General features: G+C 45.1%; 1 protein-coding gene across 3 annotated transcripts in view; it reads right to left on the bottom strand.

Moving 5' to 3' along the window:
* hivep2a (HIVEP zinc finger 2a) overlaps window positions 1–24,572 on the bottom strand; it is a 111,997-nt gene that overhangs the window by 18,979 nt on the left and 68,446 nt on the right. For all 3 annotated transcript variants that reach the window (XM_021322459.2, XM_012874308.3, XM_036130580.1), the window contains 6 exons: window positions 9,710–9,775; window positions 6,197–7,499; window positions 4,205–6,081; window positions 1,630–1,890; window positions 992–1,160; window positions 19–106 (listed from right to left, as the gene is read on the bottom strand). In XM_021322459.2, the coding sequence (XP_021178134.2) occupies window positions 19–106; window positions 992–1,160; window positions 1,630–1,890; window positions 4,205–6,081; window positions 6,197–7,181 (3,380 nt within the window). In that variant the 5' untranslated portion in view covers window positions 7,182–7,499; window positions 9,710–9,775. The remainder of the gene's footprint in view (window positions 1–18; window positions 107–991; window positions 1,161–1,629; window positions 1,891–4,204; window positions 6,082–6,196; window positions 7,500–9,709; window positions 9,776–24,572) is intronic.

Here is a 24,572-nt window from a genome sequence, read left to right as displayed (position 1 = left end):
TTTTGTAGATAGTCTCACCTTGCATAGATGGGTTCATCCTGCAGACTGTCCTCACTGATGCTCTGCTGGAGGCTGTGCTGCTGGTAATGTTGCTGGGATCCCACACCTGTGCACACAATTGCCCATCACTGGGTGTTAGCTTGCCCAGTAAATGTGTCTTCTTCTCATAAAACAATGCTTTGGTTAAAGCATCGGCGACACCTCAATGCATCGTATCAACCTCAGACTTCAGTTTTAGGATTTTATGTGGCAGGATTTACTAAATGTTACATAAATAAGAACATGAAAAGCCGGGCATGCATTTGGGTCCAGCTACAGATGTTCTCCACCTGCCGAGAACATCTACTGAAGGTTTCTCCCTGGTAAAACAGCTAGAGATGTTTGTCTGTGAAGTGTTATTCAGCTCTGGGCTTTGACTGGACCATTCCAACATGGCGATTAATGTCCTTTCCCACAGCTTTGTCCCTGACCTGTCTGCTGGGTTCCTCGGTCTTCATGGTTCTGGTTGATCTCTATAGAACCTCTGAGGCCAGAAACAGAACAGCTGCATTTACCCTGAGACTAAATTAGTCGCAGATGGACTCTGGTTACTAAATAGGTTTGAAAACACTTGATGGCACTGGGTTTTATTCTGGCGTCACAGAATATAGAGGCTGAATTGTGTTGAAATCCTAATGAAACCTTGAGGTTCATGGTTCCTGTGTGGAAACACAACATGTGGCCACATCAGATCTGCTTATTTAAAGTTTCTATTAGGAAGGAAGTCCCATTAGTTGGGGGTAAGTCCAAATCCATTAACTTCACATTAAACCAAGTTTCAACCAAGGTTCTGGGCCCGTCTCGGTCTGGCCGTCAGAACGTTGTGAAGTGACACATTTGCTGACGCTGCTGGGCTTTCAGTGAGCAATAAAGTTGTCTTCTGACTTTTCTTTGAGGGTTAATCTAAAGTTCTTAATACACCACGACTGTGTGCCACCACTGCAAGGCGTACCTCCAGCGCTGCCGCCAGCTCGCTTGGTTCTGCTGGGCATATCGATGCTGCTGTGAGGAGAACCCGATGGGCTGGACCATATGCCATGCTCCAGGTTCTCCTGCTTGATCGAGATTTCAGGTCCACCTGCTTCCTGGAGGACCGTCTCTGGATAAACACTCAGCGACGCCTGTTGGACGTACAGAGGTTCACAGTTAAAACATAATCAGATTTGCAAAAATCTAAATGTTGAAGAAGTAACAGAAGAGATTTAAATAATTGGAAAGAAAATAATGATCAGTCTTTGACTTCAAAGAGCTACTTTTTTTAATCCCTGTAGGTTAGGAAGTTAAATAAACTCAATTGAAGAAGAGAAACATGACAGACTGTTTTATGAAAAGTTGAGTTTTTAAGGGCCCCAAAGCTCTTATTTCACATTTACAAATTTGACAAATTTAAAACCTCAGAGTGTAAGGTTTATATCTGGAGCAACAGCTAGCGGTGTGCTAAACAAATTGCAAATGACCTCACCTTTAAGAGCGTAATAACTACTAGTACCATAAATGTGACGATGTAAACATAACCTCCATGCATTAGCTGCTGCTATTAGCTAACAGCTACGGTCATCGTGTGAAATGTTTATTGGCACTGCGCTCTACCTGTCGGACCAGATATCCACGTCGGCGTTCCTTCATCGCAGATGCACTGGTGTACAGCTCGCCCTGTCTTGAGGAAGGGAGGTTTCCATAGTCAAAAGATTTGCTGCGCATTTCCGGCAGCTCTGTGGGCAGCGTGCATGGAGCCTGCTCAGAAGAAGATCTCCTCATCTCCCTCTGCTGATGGTGGCTGGAATAGCCACTACCAGGCACGGTCAGATACTCGGACTGCTTTCCTCCGCCACCAGAGGTCATAGAGTCGTCCTAGAACACACACAAAGAAGATCAAGCAACCTTCTTTAAGGATATTTGAGGCTTTGCTGGGTACCTATTGGTAATTGCTGGTGTTGAAACAAAAACAGGAAGAAATAAGCCATAAAATTAAAACCAATGGCAAGTTCAGTAAACAACGTTTTCAGTCTTTTAACTGCCTCACCTGGACTTAGATGATATTTTGATAATCCAAGTGAACACCTATTATGACCAAGAACACTAAAGGCAGAAGATTATCACAAATACCCACATTTCTAGTCCAATCAAATGGCTGCTGGTGCACTACATTGCTAAATGCTTTGAAGCTAGGGTCAGTGATTTTTCCCAAAGTTTCCCCAATTTCGTTTTTGAATAACTGCGAAAAACCGTCTTACCTGCTGCTCCGCTCCTCAGGGGAATCACATTAAAAAAATCTCCCAAATCCATTCTGGTCTTACTTCTTTCTACTGAGGCCCTTCCTTTCTTTTCATAAACATGAACAATGTTTGCTTCTTCTGACTCTCAGACATGTTCAAAGTCTACAGTGAGAGCAGCGGCGCTACCATGAACGGCTAACACCGAAGCTAACCGCTAAGCTAACCACCAACCTAGCTGCTAAGCTATCCGCTAAGCTAACCACCAACCTAGCTGCTAAGCTAACCGCTAAGCTAACCACCAACCTAGCTGCTAAGCTAACCGCTAAGCTAACCACCAACCTAGGTGCTAAGCTAACCGGATACATAAACACTAGAAGTGTGCAGCCAGAAAGCGGAAGCTAACAAGGAATGAGCACGAACACTGGCGTTATGTGAGCATGTTAAATGAAAGCAACCAGTAGATAAGGAGATTCCCCCAGAACATGAGGGACAGAGGGGGGTGAGAGCAGAACGAATGCCTTTTTACACCATTATTCTGCACATTAAAAATGGGGTTTATAAATTCTCCTGCATAATGTGACAGCACACTGTTTTTCTCCTGCACTGTTATATGTCAACATTTTGATCACTGCTGCACTTTATATTGCAATGTTGCCATAATCTGACTATACTCCTATAAGCTGTATGCAATGAAATTTCATTCTGTAAATAAGGTTGTCTAAGTCTAAATCTAACCAGAACTCAATCACTTCCCTTCGGACTGAGCAGTAAAAGTTGTTTATAGTTTTTACAGGCTTGCAGCTCTCACAGAGAAGGATTTTTAACCTGTTTTTTGTGAATACATAATGTATTGACTACTTTTAGGATGGAAGGATGATTTAATCCAGTATAGCAAAGTGTTTCTGAACAGAATCATCAACTATAGCTTTAAGTGACATTTGTCTTAACTGTAATGCATCAAAAACGTCTGTGCAGGATCTTAGTTCTGCATTTGATGGATTGTGTTAAACTGGTTCAGACCTTAGTCTACGTTCACACTGCAGGTCTTGATGCTCAATTCCGATATTTTGCAGGAATCTGATTTTTTTCTTAGGTGACCGTTCATATAACTATTAAAAACAATTACCATCAGAGTTATGTCTGAACGATTCAAGACGTCAAAGCGACCCGCTGATAACAGGAGTCGTCACACAGCAGCGTGCTGTTTACGGAAGTAACGGTGAATGTAATTGTTTCTAGAAGTGTTCAACAAAGTTTGTAAAAAGAAAAATAACTCTGATACCAGCCGGCATCTCTCTTAAGACAACATCAAAGCAAGACGAAGTAAGGTAAGAAGAAAGCAGCACAGCTATTAATGACATTCTGTGGAGCGCTAGCTGCTACTGCTGTGTGGGCATGCAGTGAGAGACAGGAGAGTGACGTTAAAGAGTGACTGCAGACGCTTTGACAAATATCCAACATGTATCCCAATTAGTATCATATATGGAAGTGATACAAATCTGATTATTTGTGGTGTGTGAAAAGATCGGAGTTGGGCCGTTCACACTGCCGTGAAAAAGATGGATTTGGGTCGCGTTTCCCTGCGGCGTGAACGTAGCCTTATTTAACGAAATCAGAGCAAACCATGTGGTTCCCCAAGGCTCTATACTCAACCCACTTTTACTCAACATGTTCTTTATAGTTCAGCTCACAGAGTACTAGAACATCTCTTCAACATTGACAGACAAACATCAATTTCATGCCTCTGTGTTACCAAACGAGCACCCCCCCCCCCCCACTACTACTTTTAACATCAATTCTATTCTAAAGCCAGAAACATCTGTATGAACGGTGCTACACAAGTAAACTTGGATGTCATGGATAAGATAAGATAAGATAGTCTTTATTGATCTCACAATGGAGAAATTCACTCATATGCTAGAAACCATGATCCTAGTCATACTGGGTACCTGTTTAGTTGGTGAGACAGACTTGGGACCCTCGTCTCGGTCGAAGGACATGGAGAGAGAGGATGAGTGGGATAGATTACTCTCCTGACTGGGACTTCGGGAAAGGCTGGTGCAGGTCGACTCGAAGCTTGATTCCCCAGATGAGTGCTCCATGTCTGCAAGACGCAGCCTCTTCTTCTTGGGGGGCAGCTTCTCTGTGGGCATCTGAGACAGAGTGTCGCTCCTTTGAGGAAGCTGGAACTCCTCAACGTGCTGCTGCTGCCTCTCAGGCTCCTTGGTGGCCGGGGCTTCGGCATCCTTCTCCGGCTTGTCCGGCTCCTCCGTCACCCTGATCTCAGGGACTTGGATGTTAGGTTGTCGTACCAGTCTGTGTGAGTTGGGGTATGGTTGGCCAGGAGAGGCCGCAGCGGAGGACGATGAAAGAGGAGCTACCTCGCAGGAACTTTGCTGCTCCATGCTGTCAGTCTTGAGCAGAACAGATTCAGGACTCAGAGCATCCTCATAGATGTCAGTGTCAGACTGCTCTGAGTACTGACTAGACGGCACTTTATCGGCCGGATGGTATCCTGTTTGTTCAAATGACTCTGACTTCTCAAAGGAGTTTGGACGGGACACTATGCCAGTATGCTGGATAACTGAACCGCGGGTTGCCTTCCGGCATTCCAAGTCAGGAAGCAGTGCCATGTCCTCAGAGCACATGCTGGCACACGTATCAAAGCTGTCGGACTGGCTGTGAGCACTATGAAGAGAGCCTTTGCCTAGCGGCGTGGCTCTTGACCCATCAAGACTACCTTGTTGAAACTCATAGTCCCCCATAATCTCAACGGAGCCACTACAGCTGCTATCGCAGTGCCCAGGACTGTCATCATCATCCCCAACGCTTTTCTCTTTCCGTCTTTTTCTTGTGGCTATTTCTGATATGCTGACTTTAGTACCGTGTGGGCTGTAAGCATTGTTTTCTGGCACTCCTGGGCTACGCTCACTCATCTTCATACCCAGAGATGGGACAAAGTTTTTGGCCATGTGCCCATAGCCCTCAGCCTCTCCAATGTGGGCCTCGTTACCCGATTGTTCAAATGCTCCCTGCCGTCTGAGTCTGGGATGGCCTGGAGGGTAGAACACATCGTCTGGTGCCACCATGTTATCGAAGGAGAGGCTGCCTCGGATCCCCTGAGGAGCGCTGAGGTTGGTAGGAGACGGACTTGGCATTGAGTTACTCCTAATAAGAGTCCCAGATTCAGATGGTGGCTCCAAAAGTCCTGTACTGCTCTGACATGGGCCAGTTGGATACTGCTTAGCCTCTCCACAGATTGCAATGTTTCTTGTAAAGGAAACAGGATCCTCAACTATCTTCCCCATGTCTGAAATAGTGCCTGGGTGCTTTAGGTTAGCCAGGCTACTGGGGTCTGCCCCTACAATGTTTACAGCGATTTGCTGTCTAGACCTGGAGTTGGGTCGGATGTACCAAGTCCGACCAAACATAATCTCTTCGTACGTCTTGACATTAGTATTTGGAGTGCTCATTTGCAGCTCGGCGCTGTCGTAGGGTGAAAAATAGCCCGAGTCCGTGCTGCCTTTGCTATGAGGACTGAGGAGGTTGAGGGACTGGGACATGCCAGGATCAGAGTTCTGCCCCTCCTTATCAATCAGCCGCAGGGCGAAGCGCTGTTTGGCGTTGGGGGAGTCATCTAGTGAACGTGCTCTTCCACCCGCCTGCGATCCCAGCATGCGATGAGAGCCTTTTATGTCATGAAACGGGGGACACTCCATCCCAGTGGGAGGGACTCCCCCAGACTTGGGAAAAATCAGGATAGGCACTTTCATCGATCCGATGGGGAGCTCCTCGGCTGAGTCTGCATATGCTGGTTCTGTGCTACCTGTACAGTAAAGAAATTACAGCACAGGAACCACAGTTAGGAAGATATTGACAAAAACAAGTAATTTGCTTGATTTCTCTTTATTTCAGAGTTTAGTTTGTTGCGGCAAACTCACCTGCATTCTTGTCTGTTTCAAAGGAGATCTGTGGGATCGGACTGTCTTTATCTGTCAACATGGTGGAGGTCTCGACACCTTCCTCGTCCGTGTCTGTACTTTGCTCTCCATCCGAGGGGACGTCTGCCTCACCGGCTGGAGACGCCTGATCCCCGTCCCCGCCTGGGGCCACCGATGGCTCAGTTGAAAACGGCACGAGTCCGGCTTTAATGGCGTGAGCGTGGGACTTGCGATGCTTGTAAAGGTTGCTTTTGGTTTTAAAGGAAAATCCACAGGGTATGCACGGATATGGCCTCTCTCCAGTATGCGAGCGGATGTGCTTCTTCAGGACGCTGGGTTTGGCGCAGGCTCGATTACAGTAGGGGCAGAGGTACTTCCCGGGCTTTTTTGGCTTCTGGTCTTTTTTGCCGTAGCCCTCCTCCCCAGGCTCAGCCCCTGAGTGGGAGTACTGTCCAAAGGAGCTTGGTAAACTGGGGGATTTCTGCCTGGGAAACCTCCTTGCCCCGTGTGGGTGAGTATGGCCAGGGTGTCCTACAGGGTATAAGTCATCCGAGGGCAACTGGGCAACAAACGGCCAGGCGTGAGGGTCTAGGCCAGGCTGTGGTTTAGCTCCCGAGACGTAGCGCTCCGTTTGCGGGTGTTGAGGGTAGGGCTGCGCCAGCTGGAAATATCCCCTCTGAAAACCTTGTGCAAAAGGCCCTTGGGGGTCTTGGGATTGTGGGCCCCCTATTGCCCCAACTGCAGAAGATCCAGATAGCAGCTTTGCAGAGTTGCCTGGTATTCCATACTTTTGATGGGGCGCTGATCCTCCCGTTGCACCACAGGGCAAACTCTCTCGATGTTTACCCTCTGGATCAGCAAAAGTGCTTTGTTTGGTGTTTGCCGTAGGCTCAGACGCCCACTTTCTGTCCAGATGTGCCTTTTCCTTCACTGATTCCTTGGTCAAGCATTTTTGCCCAGGGGTAGCTGCTTCACGAGCCTCCATTCTTGTGACTCTCCCCTGCAGATTAGTTAGAGAGGACAGGAGGGACGGTGGGGTATTCAAGAGGAAAGATGCTGAAGGGTTTAAAAGGTCCCAGAGCAACCTAGCATGTTAACTGGACCACAGCGGGTTGCTAACGCGCTTAAACAAACGGAAAGCGTCCATCTCTGAGCTGATTGGAGAGTCAGACTGAAAGCAGGAATCTGGAGGGTGGGTTTTAGTGGAGAACATCGGAGATGCACATTCTGTTTTCACTATGTCATCAGCAACTTTGTGGTGCGTTGCTCTTCATTCCCAGTCCCGGCAGAATCCTTCAGCGATCTGGAGAGAGCAGAGAGAAATGGCTGGTAAGGAAAAACATGTTTGTTTGAGTGGAGAGTTATGACAAGCCAGCGAGTAAAACAGGTTTTTGAGAAAAAACAAGTTCAACATTAAAAAGAAATGGGCTATAAATGATGTTTTTAACAGCAAACGTGCTCCAGATAAACAGCCCATTACCAGCCAGAGGTGGGTGGTCCATTCCCCGCCGTCCATTTGGGCAGAACATTGAATATTTGTCCTAATATTACTCATCGCTGTTTGATTGAGTTTATTATTTTAATGAAAAGAGGTTTGTGTGAAGGAATGAATGGAAAATAACAGAATTTGCTTTACAAAGTGAAAACCTGGTTTGACCATTTAAAAAATGCTGTGAGCTATATTTAAGGCCTCAAGTTTATAAAGTTTATAAAAATACACACAATTTAGACCATTTAGGCCAGGCGTGTCCAAAGTGTGGTCCGGGGGCCATTTGTGGCCCCTGGACTGATTTTTTGTGCCCCCCCACACTGCATTTGGTCGACTGGAAAGATTTGGCTGATGGAGATGGAAACATTGTATTTCTATTAGGCTAAAATGAATGCAGACAGGTTAAGATCTTAGAACTGAAAACATTTGGTACAACACAATATATTCATGTTTTAATAACCACACTTTTTACATTCTATTTAATTTCATAGTAATTACAACCACATCTGTCTGAGGACTTTAACTCAGATGCAAATTTTTGTGCATTTAAAGATTTTTTTTTTCATCAAATCATTTATTAGAATTAGCTAAATACAACAAGTGTTTTAAAATAAATACCGGCCCAAATCCTGTTTTCATATTGCGAGACCAAAAATAATTAAGTTTTTTTTTCTTTTTCAGTCGAGTCTAACATAATTAGCAAACTGGGTGACCATCTATTATTAAAGCAAATGTGAAAAACCAGTTTTTAACTTTTGGATCTACAGTGATTTAACATCCTTTTCCTTCAGAAAATCTGAATAATTAGTTTAATTGAAATCACAACATCACTTTTGGGTTATGTTTTATCGTTATTATCCATTTTTTGCCGCTCGAGTACTTTTGACTTCACAATTTCGACCCACGTGCCAAAAAGTTTGGACACCCCCGATTTAGGCTGTATCACACATTATTGAAGGAGGCGGTTACTACAGGAGCATGCCACAGAATGTCAACTGGATTTAAGTTCAGGCTTTGACTAGGACACTCCAGAACCTTTTGTCATTATTAAGCCAATCAAAGGCGGACTTGCTGTTGTGCTTTGGATCATCGTCCTGCAGCAGAACCCCGGTGAGTTTGATTTTAAGGTCACAGCTGGTCGGTGGACCTTCTCCTTCAGGATCTTCTGCTAGAGAGCAGAACTCCTGGTTCCATCAGTCGCAGCAGGCCCAGACCATCACCACCAAGAGGTTTTTAGCAAATGTGAGACGGGCCCTTGTGTTCTTTTGGGTCAGCTGTGGTTCTGGCCCTGGATCTCTCCCTGGGAGGCCATTTTCTTTGCATTGCATCATGACCTTCAGACTTTAACTGAGGCAGTGAGGCCTGCAGAGCTTTAGATGTTGTCCTGGGTTTGTGTTGGACCTCCTGGATGAGTCGTTAATGAGGTTCTGGAGTAATTCTGGTGGGTCGGCCTCTCTCCATGAAGCTCACTATGGTTCTCCTGAGTCTTAAAACCTTAGAAATGGATCTGTACCCCAGGTGTCATTCAGTGATTTCTTCAGATTTATGGCAAGAATCACAAAAATAGTCACTTTCTGTCATATCCTATGAGCAAAAGGGGCAGAAAGAAGCCAAAATCTTATTTTATAATTAAGTGAACTTTATTACTCCTAGTCAACAAACGAAACACTCTTGATTCAGGTAGGAATCAGGTCTGGGGTGGCTGGTAAAACTTTTAGTTAATCCCAGTTGTCTTTTATAAATAAACTTCTCATTTAAAAGCCTCTTATTTGCATGTTTTCAGGTGATCTATTTCTGTTAACATTTGTTGATGATCTGAGGCGTGTAGGTGAGACAAAAATAATCTGGCAGGGGGAAATAATTCTCCCCCGTTCTGTAAACTCTAACATAAAATCAATCACTGCACCTTTATTGTGACACAGCCCTGCATCTTTAAATACATCATTGGTTTTTTTTCCTGCCATTAGTGAAATCAATAGATCGCATTCAGCTGAAATAGATCGGCGTAAATCTTTAATAAATACCGGCTTTTCTTTCAGGAACGACTCTTGCAGAACTCCTCTGTAGTTTCAATGGTTTCACCAAATTACCTGCAGCACAATAAGACAGAAAAACATCTTATTAGTTTCTCAATCCGTCCGTCAGAGCTCAGAAACCAGCGGAGGTGACCGCCTTCAGCAGGTCTGTCACTGGGACTTATTCAGCTGCATGTAGAGAAATAAAGCTTTCTGATTGCTCTGCTGCTTCTCAACGCTGGCATCCATCTGCAGTTTCTGCCTTTTCCACCCCTCCCTCCCCCCCTCTCCTCCTCCTCCTTTCACTTAGTGAGTCACCGGTGAAAAGCAAACCCACGCTGTTCCTAAAAAGACACAAAAGCTTATAAATAGTGTTGTGGAAGTGACGTTGAAGTGTCATAATGTGTGTAGGCGTCCAGAAAGGCCACGCTGAAGAGCAGCCATCAGCGCCAGCACCTTCTCCTTCCTGCCAGAGAGTCACGGCTCGGTGGAAGTCGATCGAAGAGCAAACCCAGCGCAGATGTAGGACGGCAGCTAGCTTTGCAGGCTTTGCTGCAAAAGCTGCAGCAGACAGCGGCCATGAGCGCGTTTCCGCCGTTCAACGTCTTAACCGCACCAACACCTGACAGCAGAGGAGGAACAGACTGCGGCGCGCGTAAACCTCCCTGCTGAAGCTGCACTTTTACTTTGCATTTCCTCATCGGAGGCTTTAAACAACCTCCCTCGCCTTCTGATTGCAACACACACACACACACACACACACACACTCACACACACAGACGCACACACACACACACACACACACACACACACACACACGCACACACACACACGCTGCTGGTAGGGAGGACTCGGTGACGTGTGTGTGTGTGTGTGTGTGTGTGTGTCTTGGGGCCCAAAGTGAGGTCTATAAATAGCAGCTGAGAAAACAGACTTTATTCTTAGCAGCAGAACGTTAAATTTGGGCAACCTGGCACGCCTCAGATGTTCTCCCTGCGCTACAAACACACAGCAGAACCGCCGTCTCGGGCCTGGATCGGGTTTTTATGCTTTCCACGGCGCTAACGGCGCTAACGGCGCAGGAATGTGGCGTCGGACCCAAAGACGAGCCAGAACCTTTCAGCCCGCCTCGCTAACGGCTCAACTTCCATCCCAGCTTTGACCCTGAAGCGTTTCCGTCACCGTGGAGACCAGCTGCAGGTTCTAGAACCAGGAGGTTCTGGTTCTAGAACCTGGTTAGGGTAAAATCCATAAAAAAAAAATAAAATAAATAAAGAACCAGGAAGTTCTAATGGGCCTCTGCAGAACCGATGGGTGATGCTGAGGAGGCCTGGTCTAACGCATCCATCCATCATCAATCCATCCATCCATCCATCCATCCATCCATCCATCATCATCATCAATCCATCATCATCATCATCCATCCATCCATCCATCCATCCATCCTCATCATCATCATCCATCCATCCATCCATCCATCCACCCATCCATCATCCATCCATCCATCCATCCATCCATCCATCCACCCATCTACGCATCCATCCATCATCATCCATCCACCCACCCACCCACCCATCCACCCATCCATCATCATCATCATCATCCATCCACCCACCCATCCATCCATCATCATCATCATCCATCCATCCATCCATCCATCATCATCATCATCCATCCATCCATCATCAATCCATCCATCCATCCATCCATCCATCATCATCATCCATCCATCCATCATCCATCCATCCATCCATCATCATCATCAATCCATCATCATCATCATCATCATCACCCATCCATCCATCCATCCATCCTCATCATCCATCCATCCATCCATCCACCCATCCATCCATCATCCATCCATCCATCCATCCATCCATCCATCCATCATCATCATCCATCCACCCACCCATCCATCATCATCATCATCCATCCACCCACCCACCCATCCATCCATCCATTCATCATCCATCCATCCACCCATCTACGCATCCATCCATCATCATCATCCATCCACCCATCCATCCATCCATCATCATCATCCATCCACCCATCCATCCATCCATCCACCCATCCATCCATTCTTCCATCCACCCACCCACCCACCCATCCATCCATCCATCCATCCACCCATCCATCCATCATCCATCCATCCATCCATCCATCCATCCATCATCATCATCCATCCACCCACCCATCCATCATCATCATCATCCATCCACCCACCCACCCATCCATCCATCCATTCATCATCCATCCATCCACCCATCTACGCATCCATCCATCATCATCATCCATCCACCCATCCATCCATCCATCATCATCATCCATCCACCCATCCATCCATCCATCCACCCATCCATCCATTCTTCCATCCACCCACCCACCCACCCATCCATCCATCCATCCATCCACCCATCCATCCATCCATCCATCATCCACCCATCCACCCATCTACGCATCCATCCATCCTTCCATCTATGCATCCACCCATCCTTCCATCTATGCATCCACCCATCCATCATCATCCATCCATCCATCATCCATCCATTCTGGCCAGATGGTATCAATCATCTCTCCAGCTGTTCTAACCTGTAATCGGCACACATAATCATAATGCTGCTGACGCTTTCATCTGAGCAGTCTTCTGCCACATCGCACCCTCCTATGGTGATATATATATATATATATATATATATATATATATATATATATATATATATATATATATATATATATATATATATATATATATGATCCAGGAACGTCCGTATTAAAGGTGGATGAAACTCTCTTCTGACTCTGAATGAGAACTCTTTCTATGCTGACAGGTAAGGACGCAGATTGGAGCATTTTGCCTTTTCTCTCCAGTGTTTTCCAACTAAATAAACCAGAAGCATTCATGGGAGTGGAGTTGGGAATGTTTCTACTCCTACTGGGACAGATACAAGGTTACGGCTTTAAAATGAACTTGTATCGGTGTTTATACATTATTTTTAGACGGTAACTGGACTGAATCATGCCTCATTGTTATGTGACTGGTTTCATAATGAAAGTTCTGAATGGTTACAGACTGCAGAGTGAGTAGGAGTGAGTAGTGAATGGCTTACATAAAGCTTTCTTCATACGTTGAGCCTGGCCCAGTTCCTGGGCGTAGGAAGCGACACGGCTGCAGGCTGCAGGCTGCGTGTTTGTGCAGCAGCGTGGGAGCTGCATGTGTAGGCTGAGAAAGGGCACAAGGAGACGCTCCAGTTGTAGGCAGGTCAATGCAGGACTCTCACTCTCAGGTAAAAATACTGAGGCAGTGATTTATCGGCACACTTTAAATAACCAGTTATTCAACAGTGCAGAGGAGCAGGGCTCAGCTTTCATAAACATAGAAACAGATCTGAGTGCTGTTCTGCACCACACTGAGTGCTTTCCCTGGATAATCAGACCGATGGGGGAGTTTTCTGCGTTCGCCTGCAGGAAAATTGATTTGACCTTTTTTTGCACTTTGGACCTTGAGGTCTTGGAGTCTGTGATCCGATCAGGAAGTTCCCAAACAAACAGACATGAACCACATTAGGAGTTTGTCTGTTCTTTGGTTCTAACAAAATCCTTTCTTCATTTTAGTTTACATCTTAATTTAAGGGTTACTTTAAGAAATTTAAGCTCAGAACTAAACTGGGAAATCTGATTCAAAAAACTGGACTATATTAATCTGGATGTTTTTACCTGTCAGTCTGTAGAAAGGTAGCATTAACGCAGCAAACAGAAGCACTGTAACATCAATATCACACCAGTAGGTGGCGCTAACATTGACAAACGTCATAAATCAAAGGAGGAACTTCTTGATCTTTGCTAAATTAGTCCGAGGCGACATCCTTTCCTAAAATAACTGCAGCTTGTGTTTTCCCTGAGCTGCAGTTTTTGTCTGCAGATCTCACCGTCTAAACGTATCGGCCAGGAATGAATACAGAATCATCTCCACGGCAGCAGATACAGACATGGTCGAGTGTGGAAAACATGGTGCAGAGACGGAAACGTCAACAGATCAGACGACAGGTCAGGAGGCCTGCAGCCACGTTATAATCCGTCTGGGCGAGGCGGCAGGGTGCAAACCGGACTGCTTTGTGCAAAAACGTGTGAAAATGTGTCTGAATAAATCACTGTTAAATATCTTTTTAATTAAAAAGCTACATTTGGAGCAAAAACACCACTGCACATCACAAGGAAACAGCAAAGCATGGTGGTGGCAGCATCATGCTTTGTGGCTATCTTTTTTTTTTTTTTTAGATGTGTTTAAAACAGCAGGAAGCGCACAAAACCTTCTAGCTTCCAGAAAGGCAGCTGAAGATGAAGAAGGACTTCATGTTTCAGCACAATCACCCGATTAAAAAAAAAAAACAGTGGCTTCAGGAGGAGAAGATGTCCTAGTCAAAGCCCAGACCTGAATCTAACAGCGAGGAGATCTGCAGAGGGTTTGGAACAGCAGACGGCATTTCTATAAGAAAAAGATGCCATGCTCATTGATCCCACCCCTCAGAGTTATTAAAGATGCAAAAGGTTCATCAATTGTTTTCCATTTCAACAGGGAGGGAAGACTCTTTATGTCCACAAACACAGAAACGGTTGGGTTGAGCTCCTCGGACCATCGGCAGGTCGCTCCGTCCTTGAGGAGTTCCCTGTTTTTGCACGGAACAGTCGATACAAAGCGGCAGCGGGAGATTCTGCAGCCGTGAGGCGCTTGCAGGTACGTACAAGTACCCGGGTAAATGCCCTGAGCCGGGAGCTATGAGCAGTGTGTGGGCACATTCGCCAGGCAGGCAGAACAAAGAGGCTGTGTGTGCAGAGGAGAGCGTGGGAGGCGGCCCGGTCCTCCGGGCTCAAGGAGGTCCGACGCTTCCTCTTCGTTTTCATCCAGCTGCACCGGAGCGACGGTCTGGAGATAATAGATCAGCGTTTAGCGCAGATCCCCCTCCATCCTCGTCTCACTATCAGTTTGTGTCTCTCACAGACACTTGTGAATAATCCCTGTGCTGCGGGGCGCGCTTCAGTCGACCAGCCACTGGTTTCCCGCCGGTGGCAGGCCCAGATGAGTCCTGCGCCGCCGTCTGCCGGCTCTTTGTGTCTCTGGGTGTTCCTGACTTGGCGTTCCAGGGTGGCGCTCACCAACACGGATGCTTAACATTCCTGCCTCACAAAACAAAGACCAAGCATGTTTTGTGTGAAAGCAGTCGTATCACCGCGGCGTGACTGCCAACCCAAAGCTGCCAACGGTGAGATTCCTGCCCGCCATTTGATGCTCCCGAGTGGAAAAGACGGAAAAAGCACAGGATGGAGAGTCCTGACAGAAAGGAATGATCAGAGAGGAATCAGAGTTATTGATACATGAGAAAACCCTAAATATCCAGCAGAAAAACAGCAGTGAGGAAAACTTAAACTCAGGCGTTCAGAGCCTTCTGAGGGAAACACGCCCATGATTACCTCATTCAGGCAACAGATTCATTTACACAAACAGAAGAACCAAACGGCCGTTTTTAGGCGACTGTTTCACCCCGAGCTGCAGAGAAGTCTCTGCCGTTCAGGTCTAAGACCGTTAAACGGGAATCTGACGGTCCGCTGTCGTCTGCAGACATATCAACAGTGGTGGAGAAAGTACTCATACAATGTACTTAAGTAAAAGTACACAGACAAAAATGTACTCAAGTAAAAGTACCACATTATTATTCTACTTAAGTAAAAGTAAGAAAGTACAAGCTTTTAAAACTACTTAAGTATTAAAAGTAAAAGTACTTGCCAACCATAATACCTAACGGCTTATATAATGTCATTAAGTGTACCTATCGTATTTAGTTTTAATAAATCAGCAATGTACAATTTTAATGAGCAATGCTGCAGATAAAGCATGTTTTTATTGTGTTTACCCCCTGTGACAGTTTAGATTTAGATATTTTATTCTATGCATCAGAATTCCAGGGATGACCTGCAGGGTTACATGTAATTAGGCAAAATGAGAGAAATTATTATACCTTTGAAATGTTTTATTTAATTCAAAATAAACACGTTGAAAAAAGGGACTTTAAACTGACCTAACAAACATCAAGTGATTTGGAAACATCTAGTCTTTCGTCCTAACAAAACATGAACTTTACTTTTTTGCCAGCTATTTTGAGAGAACTCTTAAGAGAAAGGGGCTGAGGACATTCAATCAAGGAAGAGGAGTCCAACTTGGAACAACCACATAAAGTTCTGTAGCCTCTGTATATGGAATAGAATTTTCCCATTCTGGGAGTTAATGATTCTGCAGGTCCTGCGTACTGTGCTGCTCTTCTTGAGGGAGGGCCTAATGGTTATTTCCCGCTTTGGATTGGTTCAGCGGACTGATTCTGCTCTCGCCATTGGATACTTTCAAACTAACGAACAAATCAAAAAACCGAAAAGCGTCTTGGATGTAACGAGTAACGAAACGCTGCATAGAAATGTAGTGAAGTAGAAAGTACAGATACTTACTGTTAAATGTAGTGGAGTAAAAGTAGAAAGTATCCATTATTAAATCTACTTAAGTAAAGTACAGATACACGGAAATTGTACTTAAGTACAGTAACGAAGTACTTGTACTTCGTTACTTCCCACCACTGCGTAAACCTAAAGCTCATCTGCATAAACGAGGACATTTATTCCCAGTTTCCTGACCACATCAGCAGCGGGGGGGCATGCAAAGACGCACGGATGGAAAATGTGTTGAGAAAAAGCTGAAGTTTATCCGATCAGAATCTGACCCTGGAACAGATTTTTCTCCACGTCTCACATACAGAATGCATAAAACGTTCCAGAGACATCAGCGGAGCTAACAGACTGACGGACAGGTGGTGAAAGAACAAATACAGGAGACTAAAATCCAGGAAAGCCCGGCACCTGGATGTGTTTAGGAATGAACGGCGTCCTGCCAGCTGGTGTCAGGTGCTTCTCCCACACACACACACACACACACACACACACACACACACACACACACACACACACACACACACACACACACACACACAGGTAAACGTATAGCCTCACACTCGGTCAAACACAAAGACGCGGCTCGTGTTTCTGAGCCAGGCGTTCTTTGGGTGGTCAGACGCTCGGTGAATTATTTAAACATGTCGCTGATGGTTTCCATCCAGTGATTAAGCGCTTTGTACCGGCAGAGAGCGAGGCGGGCCGAGTCAGGGCAGCTGGCAGGGTGTGTGTGTTTGTTTGCTCCGACGCACGCGTGTCCAATGAACGGCGGGTTTTACCTGCAGGGACGCAGGAGTTATTGGAACGATACGTCTGGCTGCAGACTGAGGAGCAGCGAGAGCATCGGGACGCGCTCCATCTGCTGATGTAATCCAGCGCTTCATCATCCCGCTGCCTCCCACAGTCACTCTGATATGTGTTCTACCTGAGAACGTCGTCACGGTATCAGAACAAATATTCTTCTTTCTCAATAAACTTAAGGCAGCGGAAACCATCTGGTTTATCTGATCAACTTTAAAACAAGACAAACAAATACAGATTTATTTTATTTTTATATAATTGGTGTTCACCAAGGCTTAATCTTTGGTTCCTACTTTTTTTTTAAAGGAGCATAGAGCAAGTTACAGGATTCCTGCTCGAGTCTGCCCCCTCTGGCGACAAGCTGCAATGACACCAGAGCATAGAAGAGGAAAAGCATCTGCTGCTGTGAACGCACGGGTCTCTTGTTTAGAGGCATGATGTTTTCTGAAGTAAGAAACTTATAAATACGGAAGTTAGCCCACCTTCTGTCGCTAATCCATCGATTACAGCGGAGACTCAGCAAAGTAGCAGGAGAACGACTTCTATAATCCAGCCTATAGAGGCGACCGCGGTAAACAGAGGGAAACTCGTTTTACACGTCGGACAATAGCAAGGGCGTGGATGGGAAAGAAAATAAATAATATTTGACTTGTACTATGCACCTTTAATCAGTACATGCCCGCCCTCTGTGATGTCATCAAGACATATTGCATAAACGTCAACAGTTTAGCTGATGACACACAGCTTTAAATTGCTGTGACTCAGGACCGCTCTGTTATAGGAGAAGTTGATAAATCTGTTCCTGGAGTTCAACTCAGACTGGATAACAGACATTTAGTCTCAGTCCAACATATTTTCCATCCATCCATGAAAAAGCTTTGAATGTTCACACAGAGGAACATGTAGGAACCCTGTTGACTGAAAATTGACCTAAAACAGCCAAAGCTCAAAGACAATGGGAGGAAGACCTGCAGACCGTCTGGAGAATGATTCATCCAGATAATTTGAAAGATTATGAGAAAATCCCTCTGCTTGGAGTGAATTTAATAATAATAATAATAATAATAATAATAATAATAATAATAATAATAATAATTATTATTATTATTATTATTATTATTATTATTTACAGAAACAGTTTCTGTAAATCAGGACCTAAAGGTCAGGAATTAGAATAAGGAATTAAGGTAAAATGCGTAGTGTGTGTGAGTGAGATCCGGCCGTCTGCAGGTTCCTGCACATTAAGCCCAAAACATTAACGGGCCTCACAGTGCCAGGCCAAATAAAGCGTAGGGCCAATTCCCCCCCTGCCAGGAGTTTTATAAATAAAAATAAACTTGCTCAGCAGTTAGGCCACAATACCTGCTTTCTTACGCTAACTTTTACACAGAATTAAAAAGCTGCGTGTGAATTCTACCGGGATCACATCTGAGAGCTAATTAGATCCAGCCCTCTTCCTCCTATCTGCCCCCGTGCCCTGGAGCAAGGCTGCCGGGCTGAAAGTGGTGCGGCGAGGCCGACGGTGCAACCAGGAAAGGCTCAGCATGAATGAGCTAAACGTTGAACACAGGCGCAGCCCCCGAGGACCAACGTTTAACACACCAAGGTCTGCAGATCATGTAGCTTCCTGTTTACATTCTGGCTTTATTTTACGGCGCTGTACAGCAATATTCCTCCCACGGTGTTCCCACTTCTCCGCTGCGTGTCTCATTCACTTCTATTTCTGCTCGCCTCTTCCTACATTTTCCCAAAGAGCTTTCTGACAGGCCGCAGAGAAAGTGCTGGAGCCGGCTGCCGTCACCTCCGGGTTATTGGCGTAGGCGGTCGGAGAGCTCCTCCAGCCCCAATTCACCGCTGTCTTTCACCGGAGCCGCACAGAATTATGCTTTATTTTCTGCTGCTGTGGGTGAAAAAGTCTCTCTGCCGCTTTCACAGAAGCTTTTAAGTTTCAGTCAAAGCCGCTTCACTGGAAGAAGCCGCTCGTAAACAGAGTAGAGCCAAAATTTTCTGCTAAAAGCAAACGTCCCTGTTTTTCTAAAGCAACATTAAGCCAGAGTTTAAACCTAGAAATATCATCTTTAGCTAATTTAATTGCATTTTAATGTCTAAAACTGAAGACTAAGATTGTTGCTGATTATTTTCTTTTAACAAAAAGATCTCTGTGGATTTTATTTTCTACGTTTTGTTTTTTAACTCTTCACACAGCGCTGCCTTAAGGTCCTTTCATGGCTGCTGCCCTGCAGGACGATTCCTGCAGCAATTTCTGTTGCTTCTGTTTTAAAGAACAGAAACCATAAAAAAATTAAAAACAGACGTCTGGAATCCGGTCAGGAGGCTCGAATGAAGAACTGATTCCTGGCTTTAGAACAGGAATCTCCTCCGAGGAGCAGGTAGACGGCGCGGAGCGTTAGCAAACAACCAGCTTCAACGCTTCCTGCTGGATCTGCAGGAGGAAGCGGAGAGATTTGACCACCGACCTTCTAGCTGTGAAGAACCAGAACCAGAACCAGAACCAGAACCACGGTGCAACCAATTTACAAAGTTCAGAAAAAGATGTCAGCGGACGTCCCAAAGACGAGGACACGTCTCCAGACAGAAGGTCCCTAAAAATGTCTGAACATGTTGATCTCTGCTGTTACCGCTGAACACTGAAGGCTCCGATGTTAAAATGAAGCTTCTATGTTTTTATTTCCTTTATTTCACTGATTTCTGTAAAAAACTAACTTTTAACGTCTATTTTGAGACGAAGCAACTGATAATGAGAACAACAGATAATAAGAAGCTCTCCAACAGCAGCTGGTTCAGCATTTGGAGCATTTTAGTCAAAGATCTTTTCAGTTTAGCTAATAATCAGGTTTCAGAGGGATTTAAGGATTTAAGGAAGGAATAAATGTAAATATTTTCCATGCTTGTCCAGAACTGAGGCTGACAGCATAACTCTGGATCTGGCGCTAAGGTCAGGAGATCCAAATCCTGAGTGAATCAGGACCAGAGGACACAGATGTCTGCGGAGAACAACGGGGAACTGCTGGACACTTATCCAGAGCTCTAAAATACTGAAATCCAGCTTTCCTCAGACTGCGTATAGAGCTCGGCGCTGAGCTGAAACCTGAAAACATGAACGGATCCACCAAGCTGCAGAACCTCTGGACTGAATCTGAGATTTATTTCTCATTTCATCGCTCAAGTCTCCGTCTGGTTTGATCGTCTGTGCAGCTGCAGCCTGACGGTGACCTTCATTTGAACTCTTTCCACACGTCTTTGTTTAAAGAACGTAGTGAATCCCTCATACTGAGCATGCATGAAGCGACAGTGGAGAGGAAAACTCCCCTTTAACAGGGAGGAGAACCTCCAGCAGAACCAGAACCAGGCTCAGTGTGAACGCTCATCTGCCTCCACCCACTGGGGCTTAGAGAAGACAGAGCAGAGACACAGAAAGCACAGAAGCTCACATTGACCCAGGAGTACTTTCTATGTTAGAGAAGACAGAGCAGAGACACAGAAAGCACAGAAGCTCACATTGACCCAGGAGTACTTTCTATGTTAGAGAAGACAGAGCAGAGACACAGAAAGCACAGAAGCTCACATTGACCCAGGAGTACTTTCTATGTTAGATGGTAATAGTGGATGATCTGCCTCCCCTGATGATGTCACAGCTAACAGAACACCAGACCAGGTGTACCTTCTATGAAGAGAAAAATTACAGAACAAAAAGTTAAAAGCTGAAATAACAACAATCAATGCAGACTGGAGAGCAGTAGGAGAACTCAGCAGAGTGAGAGAAATAGACCCTGATGTCCTCCAGCAGCCTAAGCCTATAGCAGCATAACTATAGAGGTAGCTCAGGGTAACATGAGCCACTCTGACTAGAAGCTTTGTCACAAAGGAAAGTGACACCATGGTGCCAAACCATAACTCAGAATAAAAGTGTTCCTCACTTTACTAGTAAAATACAAGAGTACAATAACACACACGGCTGCATTTTACGACTGAAACCTTGAAAACTGACTTTGGAGCTGCTGTAAATCTCTGTGGGCGTCTCTGATCAGAGCGGGTCTGCAGACAGGATGAGGGTGAGTGGGAGCAGGAAGTTTTTGGGGTACCAAGGTTAGAGCTTCACTGCTGCTGCACAGCGGAAATGCTCCACATTTAACCCCCAGTGAAGGAAGATGAATCTATAGCTTCACACACAGTCTGTAAATTTAAACTTAATCTGCAGGTTTCATTTGTAACAAATACCTGCTAGCAACAGGAGCCAGATCTTGTTCAATAAAATGGGAGGTTGTATAAAAATCTACTTTTGTTTGACTTCTCTTAAACAATGAGCCTCCCGGCTTTCCGTAGATTTAATAAATCCTGATGTCCAACCGGGTAAAAAGAGACATTTAGGCCTGGGATTCACTCCTGTGATTCTGTTTGGACAGAGAAAGAGATTTCAGCTAAAATTCTCGAAGAATGTCTCGATACTTCATATTAAGACAGAAACAGCAAAACTCTTCACACTATTGACATAATTCATTTCTGCATATTGTGTTGATAGCTAATTAAAAAACTGAAATTCAGTTTCTCTTTTCTTAAAATGTACTTTTTCCTTCCACCAAACCTTCCATTAATAAGTTACCGCAGCACATTCTGTGTCTCCAGTGATGACGTCCGGTGTGTAGAAGTGATTACCGCTGCTCAGCAAGCCCCCATCACCACCCCTCCACCCCCGTGCTCCACAGTTATGTGTAAAACTCTTTGTTCTGAAACATTTCTGCAGCAGGATGAGACGGACCAACACGTCTGTCAGGTGACTGACTTACAGCCGTCAGACGCGCTGCATGAGATCAAGCCGGGGAACCAAACGGGTTCCGTTGGCTTTTAATCACATCTCGTCAGAAGACGCTGCTAACGAGCTGGCACAGGCGAGCGTTTCATGGTTGCTTCGGTTTTTTCTGTTCCAGCGATGGTGAACGGAAAGAGCTGCAGCTGCCGTGGAGCGCTCACACCGAGCTTGTGGTTAGGATGGGAAACATGAAGTGACACGGTGGCGTCGGTTCAGCCTGTCGAACGGTTCCATGTTCCATGTTCTCCCTCCTCACACAAACAGTCAAGCCACTGTACCCACGCCGCTTTCTTTTCCACGACAGCGGTTCCTCCACAGCTGCACGTTTCCAGCTATTTGATGGAGGAAAGGATGGAAAAGGGGAGCGTGAGGAGGGCGTAAAGAGGTGAGGAGAGGGGGGCCAAGCAGGCGTCCTGTTGGTGTAAATTGCCAGTGGAAAAGAGAAGGTGGTCATATTTTCCACAGGGCTGCTGGGCCAGCCTTGAAACCATTACTGCGTTAGCCCCCCCCCCCCCGTGCGTGAGAGCGTGTGTGTGTGTGTGTGTGTGTGTGTGTGTGTGTGTGCGTGTGCATGCCAGGAGCCTCATTACTTTTTCCACAACAGCTTGCAAAACGCGGCAGGAAGCGCGATGGACAGAGGAACAGAGTCGGATTTGTTGCTGCGCGCCAGCAGCCAGCAGTAAAGTCCTCAGAGCTTCTCCAGATCCGCTCGGTGTCGCCGTCTGGGACCGGCGGCCCTGAAACGCGTCGCCCCGCCGGCACCGGGGATAAATCCTGGAGAACCCCGACTCTTTTCCACCAGCAGCAGTCTGGTGGCTCCTTAGCTTCGATTCACCGAAACCCCGAGACAGAGAGCGGCCCAAATAAAGCCAGATTCTTCATGCAAACACCTCCTAACCTCAACACAGAAAACACAGCAAAAACAGAACTAAAAATAAGTAAAATGCTCTTAAAATTAGTGTATTTTCCTTCATTTGAGCAAGTAAATAAGATAATCTGCCAATAAATTAAGATTTTTGCACTTAAAATAGGAACAACTCATCTCCATCATCTTATTTCACTCAAGTGCATTATATCTAATTATCTTATTTTAGGGGTCAAAATACTCGTTCCATTGGCATATAATCTTATATACTTGCTCAAATCTAGGACAAAAACATTTTAAGAACATTTTACTTATTTTTAGATTAGTTTTTGCAGTGAAGCTGCTGCACTGCAAAAAGGGAACTAAAAGTAGGTAAAATCTTCTTAAAATTAGTATATTTTCCTTTGATTTGAGCAGCTAAATAAGACTATTTGCCAATGGAACGAGTATTTTTACCCCTAAAATAAGATAATTAGATAACCTTACACTTGAAATAAGACGATGGAGATGAATTGTTCTTATTTTTAGTGCAAAAATCTTATTCCATCGGCAAATAGTCCTATTTAGCTGCTCAAATCAAGGAAAATATATTCATTTCAAGAGGATTTTACTTACTTTTAGTTCCTTTTTTGCAGTGTGCAGAGCGAAGTTGACGGTCGTTCTATATAACTGTGCAGACGGTGGAATATTCTCCGCTCTGTCCTTAACACCGACACCACGAGGCGCCCGGTACCGAAGGACAGGACTAACGGAGCATCTGGTTCTGCTGCAGCAGATTCACATAAACTGGACCGGCCTCCGCTGTTAAACACGTTTAAAATTAAACTTCAAAACTAAACCAAGCAGTTTGCATCATGTCAGCAGATCCAGAAGTGATAAAAGCTGAGTGAGCGATAATATTTATATAACGCCGGAGGCTAAATGCGTCGCTCGCTGTTTCCAGTCATCATGCAGACGCACTTTGCATGTTCAGCCCGGTGGACGGACACTACGAAATAAACACCACCGTAAAAAGCATAAAGGAGAACTGGGACTGATTTATCAACAACAACTTGACCCCGTTTTGCTTTTCTTAGCTTGTGTCTAAAGCGGATGTTTGTGGGTTACCAGGGAACAGGAAGTTTTTAGCTGCTGCTCAGAGTCAGGCTGGAAAATATGGAGAAATGACCTGGAAATAGATCAAATGTGACTGAATTTGACTTAAGGAAGAGACTGAGAACCATTATTAAACTTTCCTTAAATATAAAATACAAATCTTCATCCTTCAGCTCCTAAGATATAAAGGAATCAGAACAACAAAAATGTGGCGCAGCTTTAACATACATATATATTTTTTACATTTCTTCCTGAATAAGTTGAGCTTTTCTCCTTTAAGGAAAAAAAATCATCACTGCAGAACTTCTTTGTTTCAATCTGTTCCATTTTTCTGCTTTTTCCATGTTTTATGTGCCAGAAACTCTGTGATATCGGGACATTTTCCCCCATTTTTTCCTGATGTAATTAAGGTTCCAGAAGCTTTAATTGCTTAGAGAAATCTGTGCATGAAACACTTGATAATTATCCAGCCATAATTTCTTTAGGGGCTATTATTGTTGAGGAGAAATGATGCAATGCTGTGAAAAATGGCCCAGAGGAGGAGAGCGCTGAGAGGGAAACCAAGAAATAAATGAAATGAAGAGTTAGGAGAGGTGTGAAAGGAAAAGAGGAGAAAGATCCATCCCTCCGTTGTGTACAGCCGCTGATGGGTGGAGGCAGAGATGGAAGGATGAAAGTGATGGAAGAAACCCGGGAAGCTTTAAATAAGCCAGAGGAGAGGAGCTTATATAAGCGGGCCGCCTTTACGCACATGCCCCCAGTCACCAGGACACCAGGAATAGTCCTTTGTC

Source organism: Fundulus heteroclitus, unplaced genomic scaffold (assembly GCF_011125445.2).
Source record: "Fundulus heteroclitus isolate FHET01 unplaced genomic scaffold, MU-UCD_Fhet_4.1 scaffold_36, whole genome shotgun sequence".
Classification (NCBI taxonomy): Eukaryota; Metazoa; Chordata; class Actinopteri; order Cyprinodontiformes; family Fundulidae; genus Fundulus; species Fundulus heteroclitus.
This window is presented reverse-complemented; position numbering and strand designations above follow the sequence as displayed.